Here is a 26522-nt window from a genome sequence, read left to right as displayed (position 1 = left end):
AAAGTTATTTTCAAACTAGAAGAAAGTCAAGAAACCTTATCCTACTAATGCATAAGGAAAGAATAAGTGTTATACAATTTGGAAATTAAGCTTAAAGGGAATACTTGGGAGATTCAGTTCAGTTTGAGATTTTCTTTTATGATCTAAAAGATGTATCTGTTCTCAAGTCACCAGAGGAAATATCGTAAACTTGTTCAAAATGAAGAGGAAGGCATGGAAAAAGCTATTCTTATCTATGCAAATATAAATAAAATGGGACTTCCTATGACTAAAATAATCATTCCTAAATTCCCGCAACTGAAGATGCAATTTAAAATTGGACCATTTTAGATAGGTATTTTTACATCTTCAGTTTCCGCAAAGTCACTTTCTCATTTAATAGCCATTTTATTGAACCCCTTTTAGATGTAGACATTCTATTTGAAGTTGTGAAGGATATAAATATAAGTAAGATATTCTCTGGCTTCAGAGCTTATAAGGAAAGATTTCCGTATCTTCATAATATCTCCTGTTTCATCTTCCATATCTCCCATCAAAACCAAAAAACTTTCTGTTCAGTTTCAGTTACCTTTCCATGCTATCTGTAATCTGGTCTTTCACCCTTGAGCCCTGCTATTATCCCCCACTTCAGCCCAAGCATTTCTCAATAGCTAAATTGTGCTGCAGCTTGAAAAACACTGACTCAGAAGGTAGCTTGTTACTCCTTCTTCGATTTGAATTTGTGAAAGAAAGCCACAGGAGTAGCTTAGTTGTAGAAGTCGGGCAGTTATAACAATTCCATCAGTCCAGGTGTGAACTATGGTCAGAAACAAGACAGTAGGTGTGGAAGAGTGTACACAGACTTCCTGAGGCAGAGGTGTAGAAGACCGGAGATGCCACGCCTTTGTCCTGGGCTTCCTGAAGTCTCTCAGAACAGCCTCTCCTTTGGTATCCCTTTATTTGTATGCTGAGTAAATCTGAGAGTGCTAGTGTGCTTTCTCCAGAAAATTTGTCCAAAGTTTGAATAAAGAGACAGACTCCAAAAAAAAAAAAAATTATTACCTTTGATAAAGCAGACAGGCCCAAGAGGACAGGGCTCTCATTAAATTGTGCCTTTTCCTTTGCTTTCCATTTAGATGTTAACAAAAATTTTACTTTTAGAATTACTTTATCAAATTTAGACTATAGTTTTTATGCATTTGCAGCTAAAACTATCTGAAGAAATCTAACACCCTGGTCTTCCAAAACTATAGGTAATGTAGGCCTATTTCACTATTCGACACATATATGTACACAGAACTGTGATTTAGGGATAAATTCTTAGTTTTTTTGTTTGTTTGTTTTTACTAAGGCATTTAACTGTATCCAAAGGAAAGAAAGAGTACAGGGGATTTTCCATGGAATATAGCTTATACTTATCTACATAACGTTGATATGTCTCAAAATTATGAATAAGAGAACTCAGTTATTCTTAGCCATCTGTCAATGAAATTAAACTTTTTTGCAAAGAAATAATGACTATCAAAGAGATAGTTATGACATTGTCCATACATATTCATACTTTGAAAGCCACAGGTGTATTGGTTGAGTTTAGTCTTTGCACTTTATACACTTTAGCCAATGGGTAAATAAGACCTAGACCCAGAGGCCAGTCATCAGAATGTACTGCTTAGTAAATGCAACCCTGTTACAATAATTTCTATGAGTATAGGGTGGTGCCATATTTGATGGTAACCTTCATCCTCTGTGAATGCGTATAACACAGTGGAATTCAGATCGCACTTGACAGCCATGAGAAGGCCACAGTGTGGAGGTGGGCATTGTTTGTGAAAGTAGGACCTCATCACTGTGTTGATCACACTAGACGAGTTCATTACATTAAGCACATATGGTTAAAAGAGCAAGTCCTATCAGGAAATATGTATCAATATACGGGTCCTTTGGAAACTGTTACATATGTACAGTTTGGACATGCACTAAATACAAATGAGATACAGATTCTGGGACACTAATCATATTTTTAGATGAGCTCACAGGATCACCGATGTTTAGCTATTTCATCATTTTCTAGCATATTATATTCTATACCAGTGCTTTCAACTACATTTCCAGATAATAAAATGGACTTTTATGCCAGGAAGTATTACAAATCATTCCTAAACTCAAATAGACCATAGCATTTACAAAAATTCAAACATATTTTATTCCTGAAACATAGGCAGCTCATAGTCCCTCAACATTTAAAAATATTTTAATATAAATAGAATGGGTGATACCCAGGAATGTTCGAATTCAGAAAAAATAAAAAGCACTGGGGCTCAGAGTTTCACTCATGAGTCAAAGCAGCATCCTAAAATAAAAGATTAATATCAGAAGAGGCCTTGGATTTGATTCCTAGCAAAATCTGCAAGGTTTTATACATAGTAATACCAAAGCTTACAATAATTGAAGAAAGATCTATCGCTGTAACTTGAACGTTAAAAGAAGAAAAGCATTCTCAAAGCCCATCCCTCAATAACAAATTAATATGTATAAAAATCTAATTACCAACTCTATATCGAAATCTTAAACTCTAATGGACATCTGAGATTTACACACGTTTAAATGAGATTTATCCATGTTTAAATAGCATGCATATGAGTACTAAATGTGTCTCTTGGCTTCCAGTCTCCAAATGGCCACTAAGTGCTTCCATATTGCCCTTTCAGAAATAAAAGAAGTGCACTTTCTCCCCATAGTTACCATTAATCAGGTCCCCTGCCACTTTCCATCAGCTCTAAACTATGAGACTGCTGACACTGTACCAGAGAAACAATGTAGAGAGAGTGAGTGGAGTAATATAAAATATTTTGATGTGGTCATACTCCAAAGCACTCCATTTGTTATTTTATGCCTCTTAAAATGCAACTTAACAAATAAGTTCTTAAAAATCTAGAGATTGGCCGGGCACAGTGGCTCACACCTGTAATCTCAACACTTTAGGAGGTCGAGGTGGGAGAATTGCTTGAACCCAGGAGTTCAAGACCAGCCTAGGCAAGGTGGTGAGACCTCGTCTCTACAAAAATAAATTTTAAATTTTAAAAAATTAGCCGGGCATAGTGGTGCACACCTGTAGTCACAGACAGCTATTTGGGATACTGAGATGCGAGGATAGCTTGAGCCCAGGAGTTCGAGGATGCAGTGAGTTGTGATCATGCCACTGCACTCCAGCCTGGGTGACAGAGAGACAGCCTGTCCCTATTTAAAAAACAAAAAACAAAACAAAACAAAAACCTAAAGATTATGAGGTGTGTCTTCTTCTTAAGCAAAAAACTAGATGATTATGCCTATTTTACGAAAGGCAAATATAAGAGCTCCTCCGCCCAAAAAAAAAAAAAAAAAAAAAAAAACAGTTAATTTAGTGATCAACCACCTGAGTATCAAAAGTGTGTTTTCTCCCTTAACCACAGAAACATACTCGGCAAGATGGGATTCAAAGAGGTGCAGAATAATTGAAAGTAAATAGTGGTTGCCACTGATAATTAGAGATCCACTAAAAAATCAAACTGAAAGATTGCTGAAATTAGAAAATGAGCTAATGGGGGGAGGGGGGAGGGACAGCATTAGGAGATATACCTAATGCTAAATGACGAGTTAATGGGTGCAGGAAATCAACGTGGCACATGGATACATATGTAACAAACCTGCACATTGTGCACATGTACCCTAAAACCTAAAGTATAATTAAAAAATAAATAAATAAATAAATAAAAATATTAAAAAAAAAGAAAATGAGCTAATGGGAAAACACGATTGACTCTACCGAGATCTATTTCACAAATAGATTTTACAAACGCGTCTACTAGATACCTACACAGTTAATATAACAATATTTTCTACTCTCCCAAAATAATATTTGTTATGTAATACAAAAGCATTCCAAGGAAATGTAGAGGGTGTGATTTTAGGTGACCTGAGCTTTCTAAGAGAGGGAGACGAGGCAGGCATTTATCCACCCACACTGATCCGTGTGTTTGCACTCCCCACATAAACACTGACTGAGCAGTGCTAACCAGAACATGTCATCTTTGAGTCTGAAGCCACTGTTCCAGGTCTCAGTAGGAGCTTTTGTCCAGGTGAGGGGTGGGATTGGCCCTTAGCAACTATGATTCAATACGTGTCATTTTCTATATATTGAAATTAGAGAATAATTGTATTTCAGGAGGGGGGAGAAAAGGCTTGAGCTTTAAACATTGAAGTTGGCTGCATCAAAAATATGTTGACAGTGCTAAAAGGCTCATTCCCCACCTCTTGATATTTTTTTCTCTCTTGCCCCCACCCCATTATTTATTTATGTATTTATTTATTTTTGGTAGGCTTGCTATTCTCATTTTGTTGCAAGGCTGCATTTTAATTCTTCTGACTCTGCAGTTTAACAAAGCCCTTTGACACCTCTGTTCATTTGTTCTCAGCTGGTGAATGAGCAACAAGAAAGCAGACCCCTCCTGAGTCCCTCCATCGATGACTTTCTCTGTGAAACCAAATCGGAAGCAATAGCAAGGCCAGTAACATCCAATACAGCTGGTAATTCTTTCACTTTTAACTGTTCCTCAACTAGAGTTAATTTTAACTATAGTAAAATGCACATTTTTTCCATAATACATTTTAAGTGAGGAAATAATGTTTGCAACCAAATGAAACTTTAGAATGTATACTATTTAGCATAAACCAATAAATCACAGAAATTGCAATGTATATTACCCACCCAATTTTGCAGAACATAAGTATACCACTATTAGCAATGAATCATGTTTTCATGTATATTTTAATATTTACATATTTATATCTAAAGTCTCATCACATTAGAAAATCTTTAAAACAATACATCTATTTCAGAGTAAGGTTTTCAAGTTCTGGCTGATGGTCTAATTATTTCTGGAAATATTTTGCATAACAGAAGTCCAGTAAATAAAAATGTGGCAACCTTTTCAAGTGGATTCAAATGACAAAATATCCTGCAGCTTTGGGATAGTGTAGAGCCAGTTTCATTTTCTGTCATATAAATGTGTTACTTGCTCCCCGTTACAACAATCTATTTGAACGTTCTCCTGGAATTAAACATTCTCAAATAGTAAACCATCCCTTGCTCAGTACCTGTCACATATAGGAATAGGCACTCGATAAGTATTAATCCAATGAGTGAGTACAGGATGCCACTGGCATAAATTACACTTCCCTTGTAGAGGCAGTCTTTCTGCATTGATTTCATTTGGTCGGCATTCACATTCAAAGTCATGTCATTCAAATAAGAAGGAAAAAATGATGTTCAGAATCAAAGAACAAAGGTTATGTTGGATGTGCAGAGCGGAATTTAATGGAAAAAGAAAAGGATAATCACATACTGTCTTGTTAAATTTGTTCCATTTTGTCATCTTGGCCTCAGTTTGCTGTTGGCTTGCATATTTTCATTGTATTTCTAAGTGAATAAAATCACAGGAGAAGGAAATCATGATTTTTCCAAAATGCCAAAAATTACAAGAAGAGTAACTAGCATGAGAATGGAGAGGCTCCTTATGTGAAGTCATATTTTACAGTGTCTGGGTTCAAACTCCATGAATTCCAACCCCAGCTGTGTATCCAGGGGCATGTTGTTTAACTAAGCCTCAGTCTCTTCATTTGTCTGATAATAGTAAGATCTACATCTCATAAGTTCGTTGGAAAGATTAAAGGAAGCAATCCATGAAAAAGCTTAACACCATGTAAACTCTAACTGGTGTAAAAATTTCTGTTAGATTTTAGGTGAGAACAGTATGTATTCCCTACACTTTCATTTTCAACTGCGTTGACTTTTTTATATCACACCACAGCAATCATTTTCTAAATTCAGCTATCACTTTCAGTAATCAAGAAATTAAATGGTACTTGGCAAATTCTAGGTAGGAAATTAAACAAGTTCACATACTATCAGATGAAATTCATTCCTCTCATCCATGAAACTGGAGCTGGCCCCTTCAAAACTCGAGAACTACCCCAGGAAAATACAGAGAACCTTGTATGTCCAATTGCAGGTGAATCCATGAGAATTGTATGCACTGCAAACTTCCTCTTCATGCTCCAATTCTCACTGATGGGAAAACTAAGTCACTTAGAAAGGATCCACCCTGAGAGAGCAATATAAGCTTTGATTCAAAAGCTTCTTTTCAGCTTGATTGTTCTAACATATAAAAGAGAGACCTGTGAAATACTGGAGGAAAAAAATCAAAAGAATGTGCAATTTCTCGCAATCCCAATATCTACAATGTTGCCCTCTGTATTAGTCCTAGGGCTGCCGTGACAGAGTACCACCCACTGAGTTGATTCAGCAACAGAAACTTACCATCTCAGTTCTGAGGGCTGGAAGCTAGCTTTCAGCTGGGCCACGCACCCCACGAACGTGCTTATGAGGATCTGTTCCAGGCCTCTCTTCTAATTTCTGGTACTGCCTTGGTTTATGGCAGCATAACTCCAGTATTCACGTGGATTGATATTTCTCTGCGTGTGTGCTTCTCAGTGTGCATGTCTGTCTCTGTGTCCAAATTTCCCCTTTTTTTTTTCTTTTTTTTTTTTTTTTTTTTGAGACGAAGTCTCGCTCTGTCACCCAGGCTGGAGTGCAGTGGCACGATATCGGCTCACTGCAACCTCTGCCTCCTGGGTTCAAGCGATTTTCCTGCCTCAGCCTCCCGAGTAGCTGGGACTACAGGCACGCACTACCATGCCTGGCTAATTTTTTGTATCTTTAGTAGAGACAGGGTTTCACCATGTTAGCCAGGATGGTCTCGATCTCCTGACCTTGTGATCTGCCCGCTTTGGCCTCCCAAGGTGCTGGAATTACAGGCATGAACCACCGCGCCTGGCCCAAATTTCCCCTTTTTATAAGGACACCAGTCCTGTTAAAGTAGGGGCCCACCCTATTCTAATATGACCTCATGTTTAATTATATCTCGAATGAAACTATTTCCAAGTAAGGTAATATTCTGAGTACTCGCTGTTAGGACTTCTACATAGACCACTCAATCCATAATACTCTGGAACGTAGGGGGTCTGGAAAAATAGTGTTCTGAGACCGGGGATTTTTTTTTTCCTCACCTTCATTATTCAGTGCACCTGGTTCACACAGATTTTTATCCTGAAGAAAGACTCTTGTTTGATAAGTGTTTTTAATATTAAGAGTATATCTCAAGGCAAAAAATTATATATTTTTTAATTCCTAAGAAATCTGGTTTTTATATAAATCAATACAAAATTTAAAAATTTAGGAAATATTTACCTTTTCTGGAGGTCGTTCAGTGATTTTTTTTTCCTCTATGAACCCTAAAAGAACATATCTTTTGCCTCATAGAAGTTCTAAATTATAATTTTTTTCCACCCAGTTCTATCAGATTATCTGAAGAACAAAAGTTTTTGAGACTGCCAACTATTTAAATCATTCCTCGGACTATCCAAACTGCCAAATAATTAGAAGCTAAACAAACGAATGAATCAAAGCCTTATCAATAAAGTCAGCACACTGCCTTAAGGTTTAGATAAAGTCTAGAGAGGACTGTGGTAAGAACACAGGCTATAGAGAGATGAGACCTGTATCCTGTATTTGAATCCTGGTATAAACACTGACATACCAGTTATATTAGTTTTCTATTGTCGCTGTAACAATTACCACAAATCTAGTGGCTTAAAACAACACAAATTTATTATCCTAAAATCAAGATGTCAATAGAACTGCATTACTTCTGGAGGCTCCAGGACAGAATTCATTTCCTTGCTTTTTCCAGCTTCTAGAGGGCACCTACAATTTGGTGGCTTATGACTCCTTGCTCCATCTTCAAAACCAGCAGCTCTCTCTCGCATTGGTCTCCATCCTCATATCTCCTTCTCTGGCTCTGACCCCCCTAACTGCACTTTATAAGAGCTCTTGTGATTACATTGGGCCCACAGGGATCATCCAGATTAATCTTTCAGTCTCCAAATCCTTAACTTAATTACATCTGCAAAGTCCCTTTTGTCATGTGACATGTCAAGGTAACATATTTACAGGTTCTGGGGATTAGAATGTGGGCATATGGGGTGGCGGGGGGGCATTTTTCTACCACACCAGCTGTGTGATTTTGGACAAGTTCCTTAATATTGCCAAGCCTCAAGTTTCTCATATGTAAAATTAGAATACCTTTTTCACAGGAATGTTACATAGACTAAACAAGGAAACATTCATAAGCACTTACCATATTGTATATTTTCAATAAATAGTTTTTGTAATCATTTCCAACCTCATATATCTACAGTTTGCGTCAAGCATGAATGCTTTCAGTAGAGTCTTCTAGTAGCAATAAATACTTATTTGCATCATGACTATGCTTATAGTGCTGTTCCAAGAGCTTTAGATAAGCACTTCATCCAATACTTTATAAAGCAGTTTTATCCTTATTTTAGGTGGGCAGAGTTAAGGTTCAGAGAGACTTTTTTTTTTTTTTTTGAGATGGAGTTTTGCTCTTGTTGCCCAAGCTGGAGTGCAATGGCATGATCTCGGCTCACCGCAACCTCCACCTCCCAGGGTCAAGCAATTCTCCTGCCTCAGCCTCCAGAGTAGCTGGGATTACAGGCATGTGCCACCACGCCCGGCTAATTTTGTATTTTTAGTAGAGACGGGGTTTCTCCATGTTGATCAGGCTGGCCTTGATCTCCCGACCTCAGGTGATCCGCCTGCCTCAGCCTCCCAAAGTGCTGGGATTACAGGCATGAGCCACCGCACTCAGTCAAACTCAGACAGTCTTAACCACTGTCCTGTGCTGCCTTATTTTATGCACAATATTCACGGAACATCAAGACACCAAAATAGATTAGCTGAACTAAAGTGAAGAAGACAGGACAAAGTGCTACAAGGGTGACTGGCAAAACATAGCCTGCTCAGAAGCAACTGAGCTGGAAATCCCCCTGCCACAGCAAATAGAAGTGAAGTCAATGACATCCTCTGGGCAGTGGGATCCCACAGCCTGTGAAGCTGTGAGTGGTGACTGACATGTGGTCCATGAGAAAAGTCTGCATATGTGACAATAAGATTACACCCAGAAGGTATTTTCTTAGATCTACACTAACACACGCATACACACACATGTGGATACACACATGCACACACTTTTCACGTTGATTGTAAGAGGAGATTATCCTTTGTGCTCCCTTTTACTAGAGACAGGGTCTTACTCTGTCACCCAGGCTGGCTCAAACTTCTGGGCTAAAGCAGTCCTCCCACCTAGTCTCCCGAGTAGCTGAGACTACAGGTGATAGCCATCACTGCTGGCTAATTTTTTTTTATTTTTTTAATTGTTTTGTAGTGACTGAATCTTGTTATATTGCCTAGGCTGGTTTCAAACTCCTGGCTTCGGGCGATCCTCCTGCCTTGGCCTCCCAAAGCTCTGGGATTACAAACGTGAGCCACCACACCTCACCAGTGTATGCTCTTAATTTAAGCACGCAGATACTGAAATCCAAAACTTCATGTGCCTGAAGAATCTTTAAAATAAGATTTAAGAAATCAGCAGAGCAGACACTGCCTACCATACCAAGGCTGTCTTTGAAGCATGTGTGGAGCAATAAGATTCTTACTTTTAAATCTTAACTGAAGGACACACACATGCTAAAATGTGATTTATCTTTCTCCAGAGAGTGAAAGGCTGCACCCACCCTTCTCTCCTTTTGAAAACGTACTCTGCAGGGACTTTCCCAGCTTCAAAGCTGGCCATTCGACCTCCAAGCCACCTTCTTCATCAGCTAGGTAACCAATTAGGCCTTTTGTGTATGCCAAGCATTTGTTTCACATTTGCAAGAAAAAGAACAAAGGGACAAAGAGCTCAGAACAAATACAGGAAGTGCCCAGGACACTTTGGAGGGGGAAAGAACCTTACTGAGCCAAGTTTGAATTCACAGTTCACCCTTTTAGTAATTCATTTATTGTGAATGTGAGAAGAAGATATAGAATTAAATTAGCACTTGCCAGCTGTTATTCCTTAACAAATGTACTTCCTATGTTCAAGTAGACAATTTTATAATTTGCTTCTGAAAGTCTAGGAGCAAGTGACTAACTCTTAATTGTTTGTACAACTAATAAAAAGATGTATATGGCATTCTATATTCTGTCATCAATTTCCTTTCCTCCATTATAAGGACATCACATCGGGCCTAGACTCCTTGCCAATGTAATAGTAGTCTGGAAATTTCTATTTGACCGTTCAGTGGATATAAAGTGTGAGGCATTCTTGCCTGTTTTGGCTGTCTGCCATGCTTACATTTTAGACATAAAGCCAGGCAGCTTAGTTCTGAATGCCACTTCTTTCCCTCCACATTCAAGTACTTCCTAGCCACAAAACATCCCTCCTATCTCAGGGCATCTTAGCATTGGGAAATGGTTCCTTTTGCCTCAGGAAGATTCTGTTGAGATAAGCTGACACTTTCGGGCCACTTTATGATAAATTTACTTCATAGGATCCTCTGTAGAACCAATATCTTTGTCTCATCTTCAGTTTTATTCCCAGTAGCATTTTCTCTTTCTGTCAGTGTATGGATCTGATTCTTGTCTCAAATAAAAAGGAACAGTGAAAATAGGAGAACATCAACAACAACACAAAAAGGATAGAAAAACATCACAAATTGGCTATAAAAGAATGGAAATCACATTTATTGAGTACCTATTGTATGCCTGGCACTTTACATACATTAGATCATTTAATCTTCATCTTATCCCTAAAAGACAATTAATTCCCCATTATGAGGAAACCGAAACTCAGAAAGGTCAAGAAACTACTTCGAGTCACACACTAAGCCGTGACGGAGCCAGATGTTTCCACTTCACCAACAACATCCAACCACTGTGACTTGGAATTGGAATCAGAAAACAAGATTATTAAGAGTAAAGTTTGACACACCATCCTAAAGATCCCATAGGAATGGTTAGCTCATGAAGTCCGTGCACTACTAAAGAAATCCGGGTTTTGAGTTCAATGGAGCCCGGGCCCTGCCTTGAGTACAAGGGAGAAGCAGACAGAAGAGTATTGAGACATCAGCAAAAATCCATCCCCCACCTAGAGGAAGAGCTTGGCGATTAAAGAGGAGTGCTGCAGTCATTGTTGTAGACTGCCACAAAGGGTTAATGCAAGTAGTTTCTTGGTCTTTCTGTGGCTTTCCTAAGGGAGCTGGGTGAAGAGATTCCAGGCCAGGAAGCTCAGAAGCTAGTCTCTCCAATGTGGTGCCAGGGCCAGTGAAACAGCAGCGACTGGTGGAGAGGTAGAGCTGTAGGGACCTTCTCTAATTTGAATTTTCTATTTCTCACAATGAGCTAGTCAAACGCTGGTTACGTGCACTGTAAAAGAAAGAAGAGGCTAAGGTTATAAAACTTGCTTTTTTAATTCTCATTTGCCTAATTTGCATTTGAACAAGTTATTATTTCTGCTTTCCTTAGAGTATTTAATGCAATGTAATCAACCTGCTAAGAAGTAAAAGTGTAACAGTTTTATAGTTAGTTACATTGAAATTTAGATTTGCATACTAAACAGCAAAGGCATTAACATGTGTACCTATTCATCAACTATGGATTATAAAATACCTCTCTTGGGTGAACCCAAACAGGATGCCATTTTCTGATTGAACTGCTTAATTAAATAAAAGATGATTAAACAGCATTGCTTTATACCCCATATACTTTATTGTTTAAAATTAAAACACAAAGACATTCAAAACCTTCACTAAATCTCTGAATATGATAGATTGACTCCTCTCTGGGAAACTGCAATTTAAAATAACCTTCAGTATAAATAAAGCAAAGCAATAAAGTAAATAGCACCTGAACTCAGATTCAGTTTGATCATTTTAATTTCATTCAAAGCTTCATCATTGCTGAGACTGGTCTAAGTCCTTTCTTACCAATTTGTGCCATACCAAATATAAGAATAACATGCAGCAAACATCCCAGTCTAATAAGCTGTCTCTATAAATCAATGATGAGCTAACTTAATTTTATTCTAACCTATCTTACAAACATAAAATCTTTCTGTACCCAACTGAAACCTATTTTAAAAAAATAATTTCAGAGTAGTAAATGGGCTTATCTTAACCTCTTCCATTTCTGGTAGTGTTGACCACTGGCTTAGATCTCCTCGACCTGAGTGAACCAGTCTCTCAAACCCAAACCAAAGCCAAGAAGTCAGAGCCCTCATCAAAAACCTCATCCCTCAAGAAAAAGGCCGATGGATCTGACCTCATCAGCACGGATGCTGAGCAGAGAGGCCAGCCTCTCAGAGTCCCGGAGACTTCATCCTTAGATCTAGGTAAGGCAATCGCTTTTGGCTATGGATGCTCAACCTTGCTCTGCTGGTGTGGATACAAGAGGAAATTTCCACTAATGGCATTAAACAGAGAACAACGGGGTAGAAAAGGCATTCCATGGTGGAAACTGGACAGGACATAGCTTCTTTTGAGCTTGAACTGTATAGCAATTGGGGAGCTCAACTTTGCGTAACTGATTGATTCATTTATTTATTCAACCCACAAATATTGAGTTATAGATGGGTGCTGGGTGCCAGGTTAGGCACTAAAGTTACAAATAAAGATAAAATGTGCATCTTGCTCTGTAGGAGCACTCAGTCCAGGACGAGAAAGAGGGACTTGTGAGTAACCAACTCTAATGCAAGGCCCAGGGGCAGCCAGATGAAACAGTATGTAACAAACGTGTTTGGGAATACATGCAATACAATAATAACAGCTACCATTTGATGGTGGGTTACAATGCCTAGGAACTACAGTACATTACTTACATATATTATCTCATTAAATTATCACAACTCTTTGAAACATCTGAGGAACCAAGTTTCAAAATTTAAGCAATTTGCCCAAGAGCTCATAGTTTATAAGAGGAAGAGCTGAAATTTGAGCCTAGTTCTAGTTAACCTCAAAGCCCATGTTCTCCACTGTAGTCTACCTCCTCTGAGAAAGGACAGCTTAATTCTCAGCTCCTGGAATCAGACACATTAAGCTCTCCTTTCTCAAGAGAAAGAACAGTGACAGGTATCTTAGAAAGCCAAGAGGAACATGAATCTTCCCCGGCTGTGACTGACTGCTGTGTGTGTATGTATGTATATGTGTGGGGAGGTGAATATTGTATATACTTTCATAAGGAGATCATATTTATAGCTTATCCATAAGGCTGTGAGGAATAAATGGGATATATGTATGAAATCACTTATACTATGATATGTACATGTTCAGTGGTCATGAATTAATTTATTCATTTGTTCAGCAAACATTTATCTGAGTATCTACCATATTCCCAGCACATACTATGTGCTAGGAATACAAAGATAAATAATATAAGCTCTCTGTGCCTTAGCAAATTTACAGGCTAGTGGGGAGATAGAAAAATGATTAAATGATTATAATAAAATATTAACTATATGTAGCAATGAAAGAAAACCCAGATCAGTTACTACATGGGCCTCCTCATCATGCCATTTCCCCAGCCAGTGGGAGAAGGTGTCTTACATGAGGTACTATGTGAGCTGAGGTTTGAGGAATGCATAGGAATTTGCCAGATTCAAGATAGATCAGGAGAAAGGTGGGGAGAACAGGGCAGGATATCACTGGTGCAGAAAGGAAAGGGATTCACACCCAAATAGATAAACACGGAAAGATGTCTTTTTAAGTAAATATACGTATTTCAATAGTACTCAAGGATGGTAGAATAGTGGGAGAAAAAGACTGAAAATCACTAGTGGTGAGATCATAGGAATCCTTGGATGTCATGCACTTAAGACTGGGGGAGGAGGGATGATGTTTAAAGGGTTCTGCTAAGAGGAATGACAGCAACAGTTTCTATTTTAGAAAAATCCTTCTCTGGTGGATTTATGGAGAAAGGAATAGAGGCAAGGAGACCAGTACAGAGATCCAATAGTGACAAGGGGGATAATGAGAAAGAGAGAGACAGGTTCCAAAAAATATTAAAACAAGACTTGGAAACAAAGATAATATGTATATGTGAGCAATGGGGACATGTAGAACGTGCCAGGCTCCATAATAAAAGATGGAAGAGGGGCAGGAGTGAACTATTGAGTTCAGCTTTGAACCTGAAACTATGGGACTTCTCTGTGGATACCTCCATTAGACTGTTAAGTATATAGGTCTAGAACTGGAGAAAAAGAACTGAGTAGGAAATGGAGATTTGTAAGTCAGAAGCCTGTGTATGAATGGATATTGGAACCATGGGTGTAGATGAGCTCTCCCAGGGATAGATTGTAAAGAAAGGAAAGAGAACCAAGCCATTGTTCAAATTAGTGGCATACACAGGAACCCTTCTCCCCTGCCATCCCTCTTTGAGGTCTGTCTTTGAAGGGAAATTTTATACCTATCTCTACTATTTCCTCACCATCTAGGTTTATTCAGTTGTACAAATAAGTTAATAACATTTATAGATTTAGATAAAAATATATTAATACATTGATTAGGTGCAGTGGCTTATATCTGTAATTCCAGCACTTTGGGAGGCTGAGGCAGGAGGAGTGCTTGAAGCCAGGAGTTTTGAGACCAGCTTGGACAACATAGTGAGATCCCATCTCTACAAAATTTTAAAAATTAACCTGGCATAGTGGCATAAGCCTGTAGTCCCAGCTACTTGGGAGGCTGAGGCAGGAGGATTGCTTAAGCCCAAGAGATTGAGGCTGCAGTGAGCTGTGACTGCACCACAGCACTTCAGCCTGGGCAACAGAGTGAGACCTTGTCTTAAAAAAAAGAATATATTGATATATTACAATATAACACAATAAGCATGCAAATGATGAACATTTATTTCTTTGCTTCTGAGAAAAGGTCCTATGAAAAAGTTGTAAAAGTACTTAGTTTAAAAGCACCTTTAAGAATAGCAGTGTTATTCACAATAGTAAAAAGGTGAAAACAACTGAAACCCATCATGAGATGAATGGATAAACATAATGTGGTATATACACACAATGAACTTATTCAGCCTTGGAAAGGAATAACTTACATGCTACAACATGGAAGAACCTTGAAGATATTGTGCTAAGTGAAGTAAACCAGGCACAAAAGGACAAGTACAGGTTGAGCATCCCTAATTCGAAAATCTGAAATCCTCCAAAATCTGTCAAAATCTGTAAGTGGAAAATTCCACACCTGACTTCGTGTGATAAGTCACAGTCAGAACTTTGTTTCATGCATAAGATTATTTAAAATACTTTATAAAATTACCTTCAGGCTATGTGCATAAGGTGTGTATGAAGCATAATTGAATTTCGTGTTTAAATTTGAGTCCCAGCCCCAAGATATCTCATTATGACATAGGCGAATATTCCAAAAACCAAGAAAAAAAATCCCAAATTTGAAACACTCCTGGTCCCAAGCATTTTGCATAAGGAATAATAAACCTGGATTGGAGGATTCCACTTGCATGAGGTACCTACGGTAGTCAAATTCATATAGACAGAAAGTAGAATAAAAGTTACCAGGGTTTGTGGGGGAGGGGGAATGAGGAGTTCGTGTTTAATGAGTAGAGTTTCAGTTTGAAATGATGAGAAATTTTGGAGATGAATAGTGGTGATGGTTACACAACAGTGTGAATGTACTAATGCTACTGGATTGTACACTAAAATATGGTTTAAATGGTCAATTTGTTATATATTTTTTACCACAGTTTTTAAAAAGAAGGGGAAAAAAGACCTTAGAGAACATCAACTGCAAATTGATCTTTTTTTTTTTAGACAGAGTTTTGATCTGTTGCCCAGGCTGGAGTGCAGTGGTGCAATCTGGGCCCACTGCAACCTCCACCTCCCAGGATCAAGCAATTCTCCTGCTTCAGCCTTCCAAGTAGCTGGGATTACAGGCATGCACCACCACACCCCGTTCATTTATTTTTTTGTATTTAGTAGAAACGGGGTTTCACCATGTTGGTCAGGCTGGTCTTGAACTCCTGACCTCAGGTGATCTACCCACCTCTGCCTCCCAATGTGCTGGGATTACAGGCGTGAGCCACCGCCACCTGGCCCGATCTTTTTATAAACTAAAAAACTGAACCCCAAGATTGTTTCAGTGGTTTATTCACAGCCACACACCTGTTAATAAGAGAGAATCCAGCCAGATTTTTTATCTGTAAGAACTAATACACAGGGATAAAATGGTTCCAGCATTCCCTTGGCTGTCCTCATTGCCTCCTTTCTCTCTCTCCCCCATTATAAATTCCCTCCTTTTGGTGAAAAATTACATGCTTTATTCAAAAGCTATGAAAGCGTTCTGATTTATTCCCACCTCCTTTTAACACTGAAGCTCATCTCTTTAAAGAAAATTTCTTTCTGGAATCATGCCAGCAATGCCCCAAGCCCCCGCTTTAGCCAGAGACTGATAGAGTAGTGCTCCAGATGTACATTCTACACCAGCTCGCACAGGCTCATATACAAGATTCAGAATGTACACAGATTCAGAAATAAATTCAGGTCAAACAACTTGATTGCTTTAACTGTAAAAGCAATGCAATTTATCTTAATAGGAGATTTCTATTTAGCTGCACAAGTTTTAATTTTTATGCAACATTGAAAAGATAAAGGTTGATCTTGGGGCTTGGGAACATCGGTTGAATAAAGCTCCCTTGGATAAGATTTTTCAATCTTAATTAATCTCTCTTTTTCTCTCTGCACCACATGCTCCACCCCCACCCCACTACCCCCTCCACACCCACCCCACCGCCACCTGCCTCACCTGCTTCCTCTGTACTTACTAGATATTCAAACACAACTGGAAAAATGGGACGATGTTAAGTTTCATGGAGATCGAAATACCAAGGGACATCCAATGGCAGAGAGAAAATCATCCTCATCTAGAACCGGATCAAAAGAGCTCTTATGGTAAGATATTTTAATACCCGAAAACGGCCATTTATGTATCAACTTTATGAGTGGCACTGAGGCACTGAAATAGCCAATGAGTTAAGTCAATCCAGATACTTGACATCACATGTAACCCCTATATAACAATACCAATTACTGTGGCTTCTACCAACTCGAATTATTTCATCTCAGCTGTCAAAAATTAATGCAACTCAGTCAATAAGCATTTTGAGAGATTCATAATTCAACATTGTTAATGATGTTCTGAATGTGTAACTGTGCTGATTAGTAAAAATAGGTGTATATGTGTATATACATGAGAATATTCAATATATTAAATAATAGTTAAATTTTTGCAGCTACGCAGGTACCTTTTTTGGTTTGCTCAATCATCCACTATCAGATAATCAAATAATTAAGAATAATGCATGGATGCTTATGAGAAAATCTGGCCACCTGAGTTGTACCATATTTTTGAAGCTTCCTAAAGGGCAGTGTCCAGCTTCCATCTCCTACTGCCCTCCCACATCTCCACTTATCATGACATTTCAAATTCTATATAAAGATAAAATCTCTCCTGAGACACTTTTTGGGAAGTTTCTTCCCCCACCAAAAAAAAAAAAAATCATAATTTTGTTATGAAACAGAATTTTCTGTAACAAAAATGGTACTGCATTTATTTACTTTTTGCCCATAATTGAACTGAATTTTTAATCGAAGATAATAACACCTAGCACATTGTAGCCTCTTACATTCTAAAAGTGGCCATTATAATAGAAATACACGAAACTTATCTCTATCATCAGAATTTTGATGAGAGCTTTGACATCATGGCTTTCAATGATCCAAATTACCTAGTTTCTTGGCTGGATTTATAGCTTAATTTGTTTCTAGTGTACATTTGATTTCCTTAATGCATCCCTTATAGGTCCTCAGAACACAGATCTCAACCAGAACTGAGTGGTGGAAAAAGCGCCCTCAACTCTGAGTCGGCTTCAGAATTGGAATTAGTGGCTCCAACTCAGGTAACAAAACTGATTATTCAATGAACACATCTTTCTCTATATATAGTGTATAGCATAAATGTTTTATTTTCATTTTGTACAAAAAGTTTGAAGTATTTTTTGTACATTGCGTTTCATGTGCTGTTTCATTCAGTAGCTATCTCAATGCTTAAAATAGCTGAAATATAGGTGTGTGTATATATATATGTATATCTACACATTTGGCTGGAAAATGTGTTAATGAATTCACTGTGTACTTAGCAGTTTTTCCTTGTTCTACCATTTACTGTTCTATTATTTTGTAATATAAAATCTGTTCTACTCTATTATTAGCACTATTTACATAACAGAACTCAATGGAGAGGAAATTACATCTTGAGTGTTCATTCACATCTATGCCCCGTGGAATATACTACACATTGGTACCCTGACTGTCACATTAAAATAAATGTCATGCTGAGAAATATATTATTATAGTATTAGGAGTCATGATGATGATGATAAGAGCTACTATTTATGAGTGCTACTAAGTATCAGGGACTTTACATATGTTTTTTAAGTGTTATATATAATACTCAAATAATCCTGTGAATTATTATTAACCTCACTTTAAAGATACTCTTTAGTCTCAGTGACGTCAAGCACATTTTCCTGGGACACTCAGCTAAATCACTGGTGGAAGTAGGGTGTGAACCAGGTCTGTCTGTCCATGACTTGAATGTTAAGTCCAGTTTAGCTAGCTGTTTTATAACTAGTTATCTCCTGTGATTAAGACCATATCTCCTATGGTTCTAAGAAGGCCAAAATCAGTCTCAATCTTTTCATTCCCTTGAACACTTGTAAAGGCCTTGATCTAAAACCACAAAGATATCATAATTTGTGTGCATCCAAATTCATGCATTCTACAATCTCGTTGAGATGAGAATCAGTGTTTAAGGAAAATAAGTGTAATAAAATGAGCAAGAGAAATTTTCTTGAGCTTACTAGATGTTGAAACCAAGAGGAAATATACTATCTGAGGTGAAATAAACAGATAATTATAATAATAGCAGATATTATTGAGTGCTATAAGGACTTCTTACATATTAGCTCATTTTTTTCTGTTAAAGAACTCGATCAGGTAAGTCCAATTTTATAGACAGTGAAACTAAGTTACAGTGAGCTGAAGAAACTTGTCTGTGGACCCACAACTAGTAAGTGGCAGAGAGAGGTAGGAGACAGACAGAGAGGAAATCTTCAGCAAATAGAAGGCCTCTGGAAACTTTTCTAAGCCACCAGCAGCACCCCCTACAAACACCTGACCCTCCACAAGAGAGGACGATTACTGCTCCCAGATCTTAGCTGGGAAACAAGTCCACTAACTTCCTGAACAAATAGCTCTGCAAACCTCAATGAATTGTAAATGTAGCATGAAAATGTAGTTTTTTCCTTGGTGCTCACTCTAAATGTATTTTTAAAAGGAAATTTATAGCACTGACTATATCAGAAAAATATTTCTTGATAAGTACAGTAGAGATTTAGGCTCAGCTAAAGTGATTGGTACGGTTTCATAAACTGGAATTCTTGGAACAATTTAATGTAGCAATAAAAAGTTTGTTTCTAAAGCGGGTGAGACTTGGCATAGGTAGGCTGTTCTACAAGGAGCTGAGGTGCCATAGAGACCCAGGATGCATTTATCTTATTATTCCAGTGACTCCAACTCTCCTGCTGGTCGTCTGATTTCATCCCACCAAACTGTCCTTCCTCTTACCCATCAGTACACCTTACCTTAAACAAAGACAAAGTACTTTAGAAAATTTTCTATATTGTCTCCAAAACATAGTTTAAAATGCACCTGAGAGTTTTCTATCTGGATAAATCTTAATGAATCCTTTTAGAGAGTTATCAATTATTGTAAAGAATTTACTCTTTATTTGTTTTTTTAAAACATTGCACGTTTACTTATGCAGATTTGCCTAAACTAAGGAAATTCATAATCTCCTAGTTTTAATTTCAGCCTATGGTTAAATTAGGAAAATTTCATGAATTTGGGACTTAATAGATCTGAAACACCAAGTCACTCAAGCAGTAGGAGAATAACCTGATCAATCTACTTGTAATAAAAGACAAAAAGATGTTAAAAGAAAAATCTGGCTGAGCACAGTGGCTCACACCTGTAATCCCAACATTTTGGTAGGCCGAGGCAAGTAGATCACTTGAGCCTAGGAGTTTGAGATCAGCCTGGGATACATAGCAAAACCCTGTCTCTACAAAAAACACAAAAATTAGCTGGGCATGATAGCACAAGCCTGTAGCCCCAGCTCCTCAAGAGACTGAGGTAGAAAGATGACTGTGCCCGCGAGGCAGAGGCTACAGTGAGCTAAGATTGAGCCAGTGCACTCCAGCGTGGGAGACAGAGCAACACCCTGTCTCAAAAAAAGAAAGAAAAGAAAAACCTTAGCCAAATTAAACTTAACAGAGTTACTGAGCAAAGAACAATTCACGAATCAGGCAGCCTCCTGAGCCAGAGTAGGCTCAGAAAGACTCCAGTGAAGCTACGGGGAGGAAGATTTACAGAAAGTAAAAGGAAAGTGATGTCTAGAAAACTGAAGCGAGGAGCAGAAACAGCCGTATTGGTTACAGCTTGGCATTTGCCTTATTTGAACACGGTTTGAACAATTGCCCCCCTTTGATCAGCCCAAACTGTGTGATTGGCACAGGAGTAGGTTACAGTTTGTTTACATCTCCATTTAGGTTATGGTTCACTATGTACAGAGAAATCTTTAGGCTGAACTTCAAATATGTAAGGAGTTGATTTAACAATATACTGTTAGAAGCATAAATAAATATTTTGTCTTTTAATCTATGAACCACTTATATAGATAAAATCATGAAGGTGGTATAAAAATTCACCTTAAAAGTATAACTCAGATGGGGCCAGGTGTGGTGGCTCACGCATGTAATCCCAGCATTTTGGGAGGCCAAGGTGGGTGGATTACTTAAGGTCAGGAGTTCGAAACCAGCCTGGGTAACATGGTGAAACCCCATCTCTGCTAAAAATACAAAAATTAGCCAGGCCTGGTGGCGCATGCCTGTAGTCCCAGCTATGCAGGAGGCTGAGGCATGAAAATTGCTTGAACCTGGGAGGCAGAGGTTGCAGTGAGCCAAGACTGTGCCACTGCATTCCAGTCTGGGTGACAGAGCGAGACTCAGCCAAAAAAAAAAAAAAAAGTATAACTCAAATGGTTCATAGGAAAATCAAGGAGACGTTTTCTTCTCTCTCAAGCCAACATAAATTATATAAGGCAGTGACCCAACAGGTGAAGACCTATTTACAAAATTCCTTTAAAAATTGTATTTCAGAATCACAAAGAAAATGGAAGCTCACAATGTGAAGAACTAATGTTTTCAAATTTTCTTTATAAGATGAGGAAAAGGAAAAACATAGTCTAGCCTCTTTCAAATAGTGTTTTGAATGCTGTAGGGATAAAAGGAACTTTCTTTCCACCTCTGGAAGTTTAGAGAATTTGAGTCTACAAACCAAACTGATTAACAGGAGGAAAGGCATGCAAACAGATTGATGTGGAAGCATGTGGAGAGTCACACAAAGTATGAAACTCAGGGAAGGGCCAGATGCTTGGAGCCTAAATATCCTCTTCATAGAGGAGAGGAAAGTAGGGAACGATGGTACTCTTAGAGGAAGAGTAAATGACTTTTAGGGGAAATGAAGGGGCCTTAAGAACAGACAATAGCCTTGTAACTGTAATAGGTTCATCACCCAATGCAAGTCAGTTAGCCAAGACACCAAGTTGCAACAGAGAAAGAGGTTTGATCACAGTGTCACCCAACAAGGAGATGGGAGGAAACCTCAAATCCATCTCCCCGAGGAGTTTGGGGCTAGGGTTTTTAAGGGTCTTGGAGTGGGCAGAAGTGTGGAGATCATTAATTGGTTGAAGAGTGCAGAGTGAAGCTATAGGACAGAGAGATAAAGAAGCTGTGTTCTCATGCTGATCCCATTCATCTGTGAGGGTCTTCAAACTGGTTGCTGGAATTCAGGGTCTGAAAAACATCTTAATGATCCTTAAACAAAAGCTTTATTATTTGAATGTCAGAGATCCTGTCTATAGGAACGATGAAGATATACATTGTCAGTATCTACTGCTATGTGACTATTAGCCACAAGCAAGTGGGACAAAGCGCAGCCTTATTTATGCTTAATTATCACCATATTTCTGTCCAGAACCTGGCATGCAATTCTTGTCAACCCTGTGGGGGAAGTTTCAGCCTGGTAAAGTTCATCTGAGTCCCCTTCGATCAGCCAAAACTCCATGATTGGCACAACAGTAGGTTACAGTCTGTTTACACTTCTATTTAGGTTATAGCTCACTATGTACAGAGAAATCTTTAGGCTGAACTTAAAATATGTAAGAAGTTGATTTATATAGATATCTATATATAACAAAAGCCATATTGGGAAGGCTGATCTTTACCATGTGTTATAATCCGTATTTCATTCTCAATCCTAAACCAGCAAGTCTGGGCACACTGCTAAATTGCAGAAAAGTTTCAGGATCTTTAACTGAGTTGGTGTGGTGCCAACTCTGGTGTTCCTTCCTGGGAGTTAATCTTTTCTAAGGAGATTGCATCTCTTCTGGGAACTTCAGAGAAAGTCCCTACCTGTGCTTCAGGGGAGGCAGAGGGGCGAGAGACAGGGGAATGGGCGAAGGTCAGAGACACCTTGGTTCTGAGGCTGCCTCTTTAGTTCAAAGTACCCGGCAGGTCCAAGTGCCATGTTTTGGGGTACCATTTTTCTGATCCCCAACCATACACTAATCAGAGTGACTGGAGGTGATAATAAATTATATAATCTCTGTGTTTTTAAGAATAAGGTTTCTTGACACTTACCCAAACTGTGTAACTAATATTCCCTGGAGTTAATTGTTTTTAAAAGTCATATATCCCGAAAAATTAGAAAACACTTGAAGAATTAAGAAAAACACAGAAAATAATATAAAATTACCTTTCTCCACAAATAGGTTAAGATAGTGATCAGTGAGGCAAAAGAAAAATAATTCAGCTTCTGCTGGAGACTGATGGTTCAAGCCTTTTTGGATTTGGACACTTGGAAGGGGAGCTCCAAGACAGGCTTTTGCAGACCTCAGTTAGATTTTACTGGGATGTGCAGCAGCCAGTTCTCCAAGTGCCAAGTCACAATTTTGTAACTCACTGATTTTGCTGACTTTGGCACAGCAAATGCTTCCATTCACATAGTCTTAATTCCAAACCAGAACAATTTAAATGTTGGCAATATCCTGACGGGACCAAAGCCCTTGGTCCGCTAAAGGTTCACTGAAAAACCACTGACGTGAGGCCGATTGATTAGTAGGAGAAAAGGCATACAAATGTTCTTAACGTGTATACACAGGAGCCCTCGGAACGAAGACCCAACCCCCCAATGAGGTACAGAAGCTTATATACCATCTTGAGGTTGCAGAGAGAATATGGGCTCAGAGCATGGGCAAAAGCAGGTTTTGGTTGCAGGACAGGTTATGGGAGGGAGAAAGGAAGAAGCTTGGCTAGCAAAGGGGGCCTTATCATATAGATGAAGCCTCTGGCAGGTAGGAGTCTCAGAGAGAATAGCTGGTAAATGTTTCCTTTCAGTCCTTTAAAGGTGTCAGACTCTCAGTTAATCTTTCCTAGATCTGGGCAAAGGAAGTGCTGGTTGCATTAATACAGATTCTCTACAGATCTACAGATGCGAATTTCCCCAACAAAAGACAGCTTTGCAGGGCCACTTCAGATTATGTCAAAGAAATATATTTTGGAGTAAAACATTTTGATTTCCTTCAATCCCAAACCAGAGCAATTTAAACCTTAAGTGCAGGTATGTTTTCTAAATTTCTAAAGGAGTAATGTAAAAGGAAATGCATGTTAGTAGCTGTTATTTATCGCATACCTACTTCCTATGTGTAATGAGATTATATTTTTATATATTATTTGAAATTCTTACAATAACTTTGGGAGTTAATATAATCCCCATTTCACAGAAGAAAAATACATCTTAGAGAGCAAAATTTTCCCCAGGTGACACAGCTAAAGAGGAAAGGATCCAGGATTCAAATCAACCCATTAGTTCCTAAAGCCTTTGTTATTGGGCTGGGTGAGGTGACTCATGCCTATAATCCCAGCACTTTGGGAGGCCGAGGCAGGCAGATCCTTGAGCTCTGAAGTTCAAGACCAGCCTGGGCAACATGGTAAAACCCCATCTCTAAAAAAAAAAAAAAAAAAAAAAGAAGAAGAAGAAGAAATAAATAAATAATAAAGCATTTGTTCTTAACTACAGACCACCTCCTTTCAGCCACATCATGCTTATCCACCAGAGATAATTCACAATTTCCCTTCTCACTGCAAACTCTGATTATTACTTACTTTTACGGGGTTGATATGATTAAGTAATTTTAAAGAATGTGTATCCCTTTATTCCAGAATCTTTGTAAAATAAATTAGGATTGTCATCTGATTTCAGGCCATACACAATTTTGTGCCTTCCTCTTCCAAAATGATTCTCAAGCCCTTACTTTTAGAAGTATTGATGGCTTCTGTTTCATTCCCTTTCAGCTCAACAAATGTGTTCGAATGTCTACTCTCCGCAAGGCAAGGAAAAAGTTGGAAAGACGAGTTAGACTAAAGTTGAAATCTTTGTGTCTAACAGAAACAATTAGATACACTATCAATATTAATAATTTTGTTTGCTGGAATACAGTACAGAAGCCACTTCATCATGGCTTTTTCCCTCCAGGCCACACACAGTGAGTGATTAATGAGAGAATGAAACAAAGATGGAAGTCAGGAAGAAAGAAAGAAGGCAGGCAGGCAGGAAAGAAATCTGAAAGACCACTTCCAGCACAGTAGGAAACCTGTACACAGTGGAAGCGGAGAAATAAGGGATCCCAACAAAAGAGGAAAACAACTAATCAAATTTAACAATGTGGAAGTAGCAGCTGAAGTTAATCAAAGGGCAGGAAAAAAACCCAAAATTTTATTCTGGATCATCTTTAAAACTAGTTTCAATAATAGTTTTTAGTTTTGCCTGATAATAGACTGTTCACAGATCAGCACTTATTTGCCTCAATGTTCTTCAACATAGAATTTCGTAGTTGAAGGGAGATGGGGACTATATGCTGCCATGCCTTGTACAAAGCTCTAGGAATTGGCTCCTTTACATACAAGGGACAGTTTTTGTGTGTATTTTCTTTTCTTTTTTTTTTTTTTTTGAGACAGAGTCTTGCTCTGTCGCCCAGGCTGGAGTGCAGTGGCGCGATCTCGACTCACTGCAACATCTGCCTCCCAGGTTCAAGCAATTCTTCTGCCTCAGCCTCCCGAGTAGCTGGGATTACAGGTGCCAGCCACCACGCCCGACTGATTTTTTGTGTTTTTAGTAGAAACGGGGTTTCACGATGTTGCCCAGGCTGGTTTCAAACTCCCGAGCTCAGGCAATCCATCCCCCTCGGCCTCCCAAAATGCTGGGATTACAGGCGTGAGCCACCGCGCCCGGCCGTGTGTACTTTCAATGACAAATGTTTGTTGACTGTTTAAGAAAAAAAAAAATCCTGAGTATTTCAATGAAGAAAGTGTTTAAATGATCTATTCTAGTATAAGACTCCAACTAGTCTCCACCAACCACTAAACAAAAGTACTCTAAAAGTCACACCTGATAGGCACTAACCAGAAAGATAATAATGAAAGCAAAGTTGTATTAAGCACGTAATATATCCTATGTATGGTGTATTTACATGAATTGTTATAATCAGTCCTTATAGGGACTCGACATGTGAACATACACTTCGCAGATGAAAATAGTTTAAGTAATTTGTCCAAGGTCACCAGGTAGTAGCAAATGGTAAACCAGGATTTGGCCTCAGGCAATCTGACTCCAGCGTATGCTTTTAATGACCATGTTATTCTGTCACTCAAGGTCTGCTAGTTGTTATATTTTTCTTTTCTACGGTTAAACAGATTCCTTTTTCTCCTCCAGCAATAATATAAAGGCAATTGTATGAGAAGCTATTAACAATGGCCATTGTGGTTAGCCAACAGAGTTTTGCTAGAACAACCACAGCCACAAATATAGTAATTTTCAAATTATAATTTTGATCACAATCACAATTTTGAATAAAGAAAATAAAATACAGCATTCCTTTTAAGAATCTGTTAAATTCTTTCTTCTCTCTCTTTACCTAGTGCTTATCATTCAGATCAACAGTTAGGGGAACTTAATGCTTTCTTCTTTGGAGAGTGCAATATCCTGCAATCCAATTAAGTTAAACCAATTAAAATGCCATTTGTAAACCCAAGGTGTTTCCAGGAGCTTGCTATAGCTGTGGAGCATTTTTCAAAATCATGCAAAGGAGAAAAGAAATGCCTACATTAGAGTACATTTGCGAACTCCAGTACATTTGTGAACTATATACACATAATGCCAATATCTAGATCAGAGGTTCTCCGTGTAGTTCCCTAGCCTAGCACCATCAGTATCACCTGAGAACTTGTTAGAAATGCAGATTCTGGGCCTTACCTCAGACCTACTGAATCAGAGTCCCTGGGGGGTGGGGCCTAGCAATCTGCATTTTAACAAGGGCTTCCAGTGATTCCAATGCCCACAAAGGTTTGGAAATCACTG

General features: G+C 38.5%; 1 protein-coding gene across 15 annotated transcripts in view; it reads left to right on the top strand.

The window, feature by feature from the left end:
- Positions 1-26522, top strand: part of PEX5L (peroxisomal biogenesis factor 5 like) — a 789103-nt gene that overhangs the window by 695069 nt on the left and 67512 nt on the right. For all 15 annotated transcript variants that reach the window (XM_058427079.1, XM_058427077.1, XM_058427076.1 and 12 more), the window contains 4 exons: positions 4431-4542; positions 12111-12305; positions 16754-16877; positions 17788-17884. In XM_058427079.1, the coding sequence (XP_058283062.1) occupies positions 4431-4542; positions 12111-12305; positions 16754-16877; positions 17788-17884 (528 nt within the window). The remainder of the gene's footprint in view (positions 1-4430; positions 4543-12110; positions 12306-16753; positions 16878-17787; positions 17885-26522) is intronic.

This window comes from Hylobates moloch, unplaced genomic scaffold, assembly GCF_009828535.3.
Source record: "Hylobates moloch isolate HMO894 unplaced genomic scaffold, HMol_V3 SCAFFOLD_13, whole genome shotgun sequence".
Lineage (NCBI taxonomy): Eukaryota > Metazoa > Chordata > Mammalia > Primates > Hylobatidae > Hylobates > Hylobates moloch.
The sequence above is the reverse complement of the archived record's forward strand: the minus strand, read 5'-3'. Positions and strand labels throughout refer to the sequence as shown.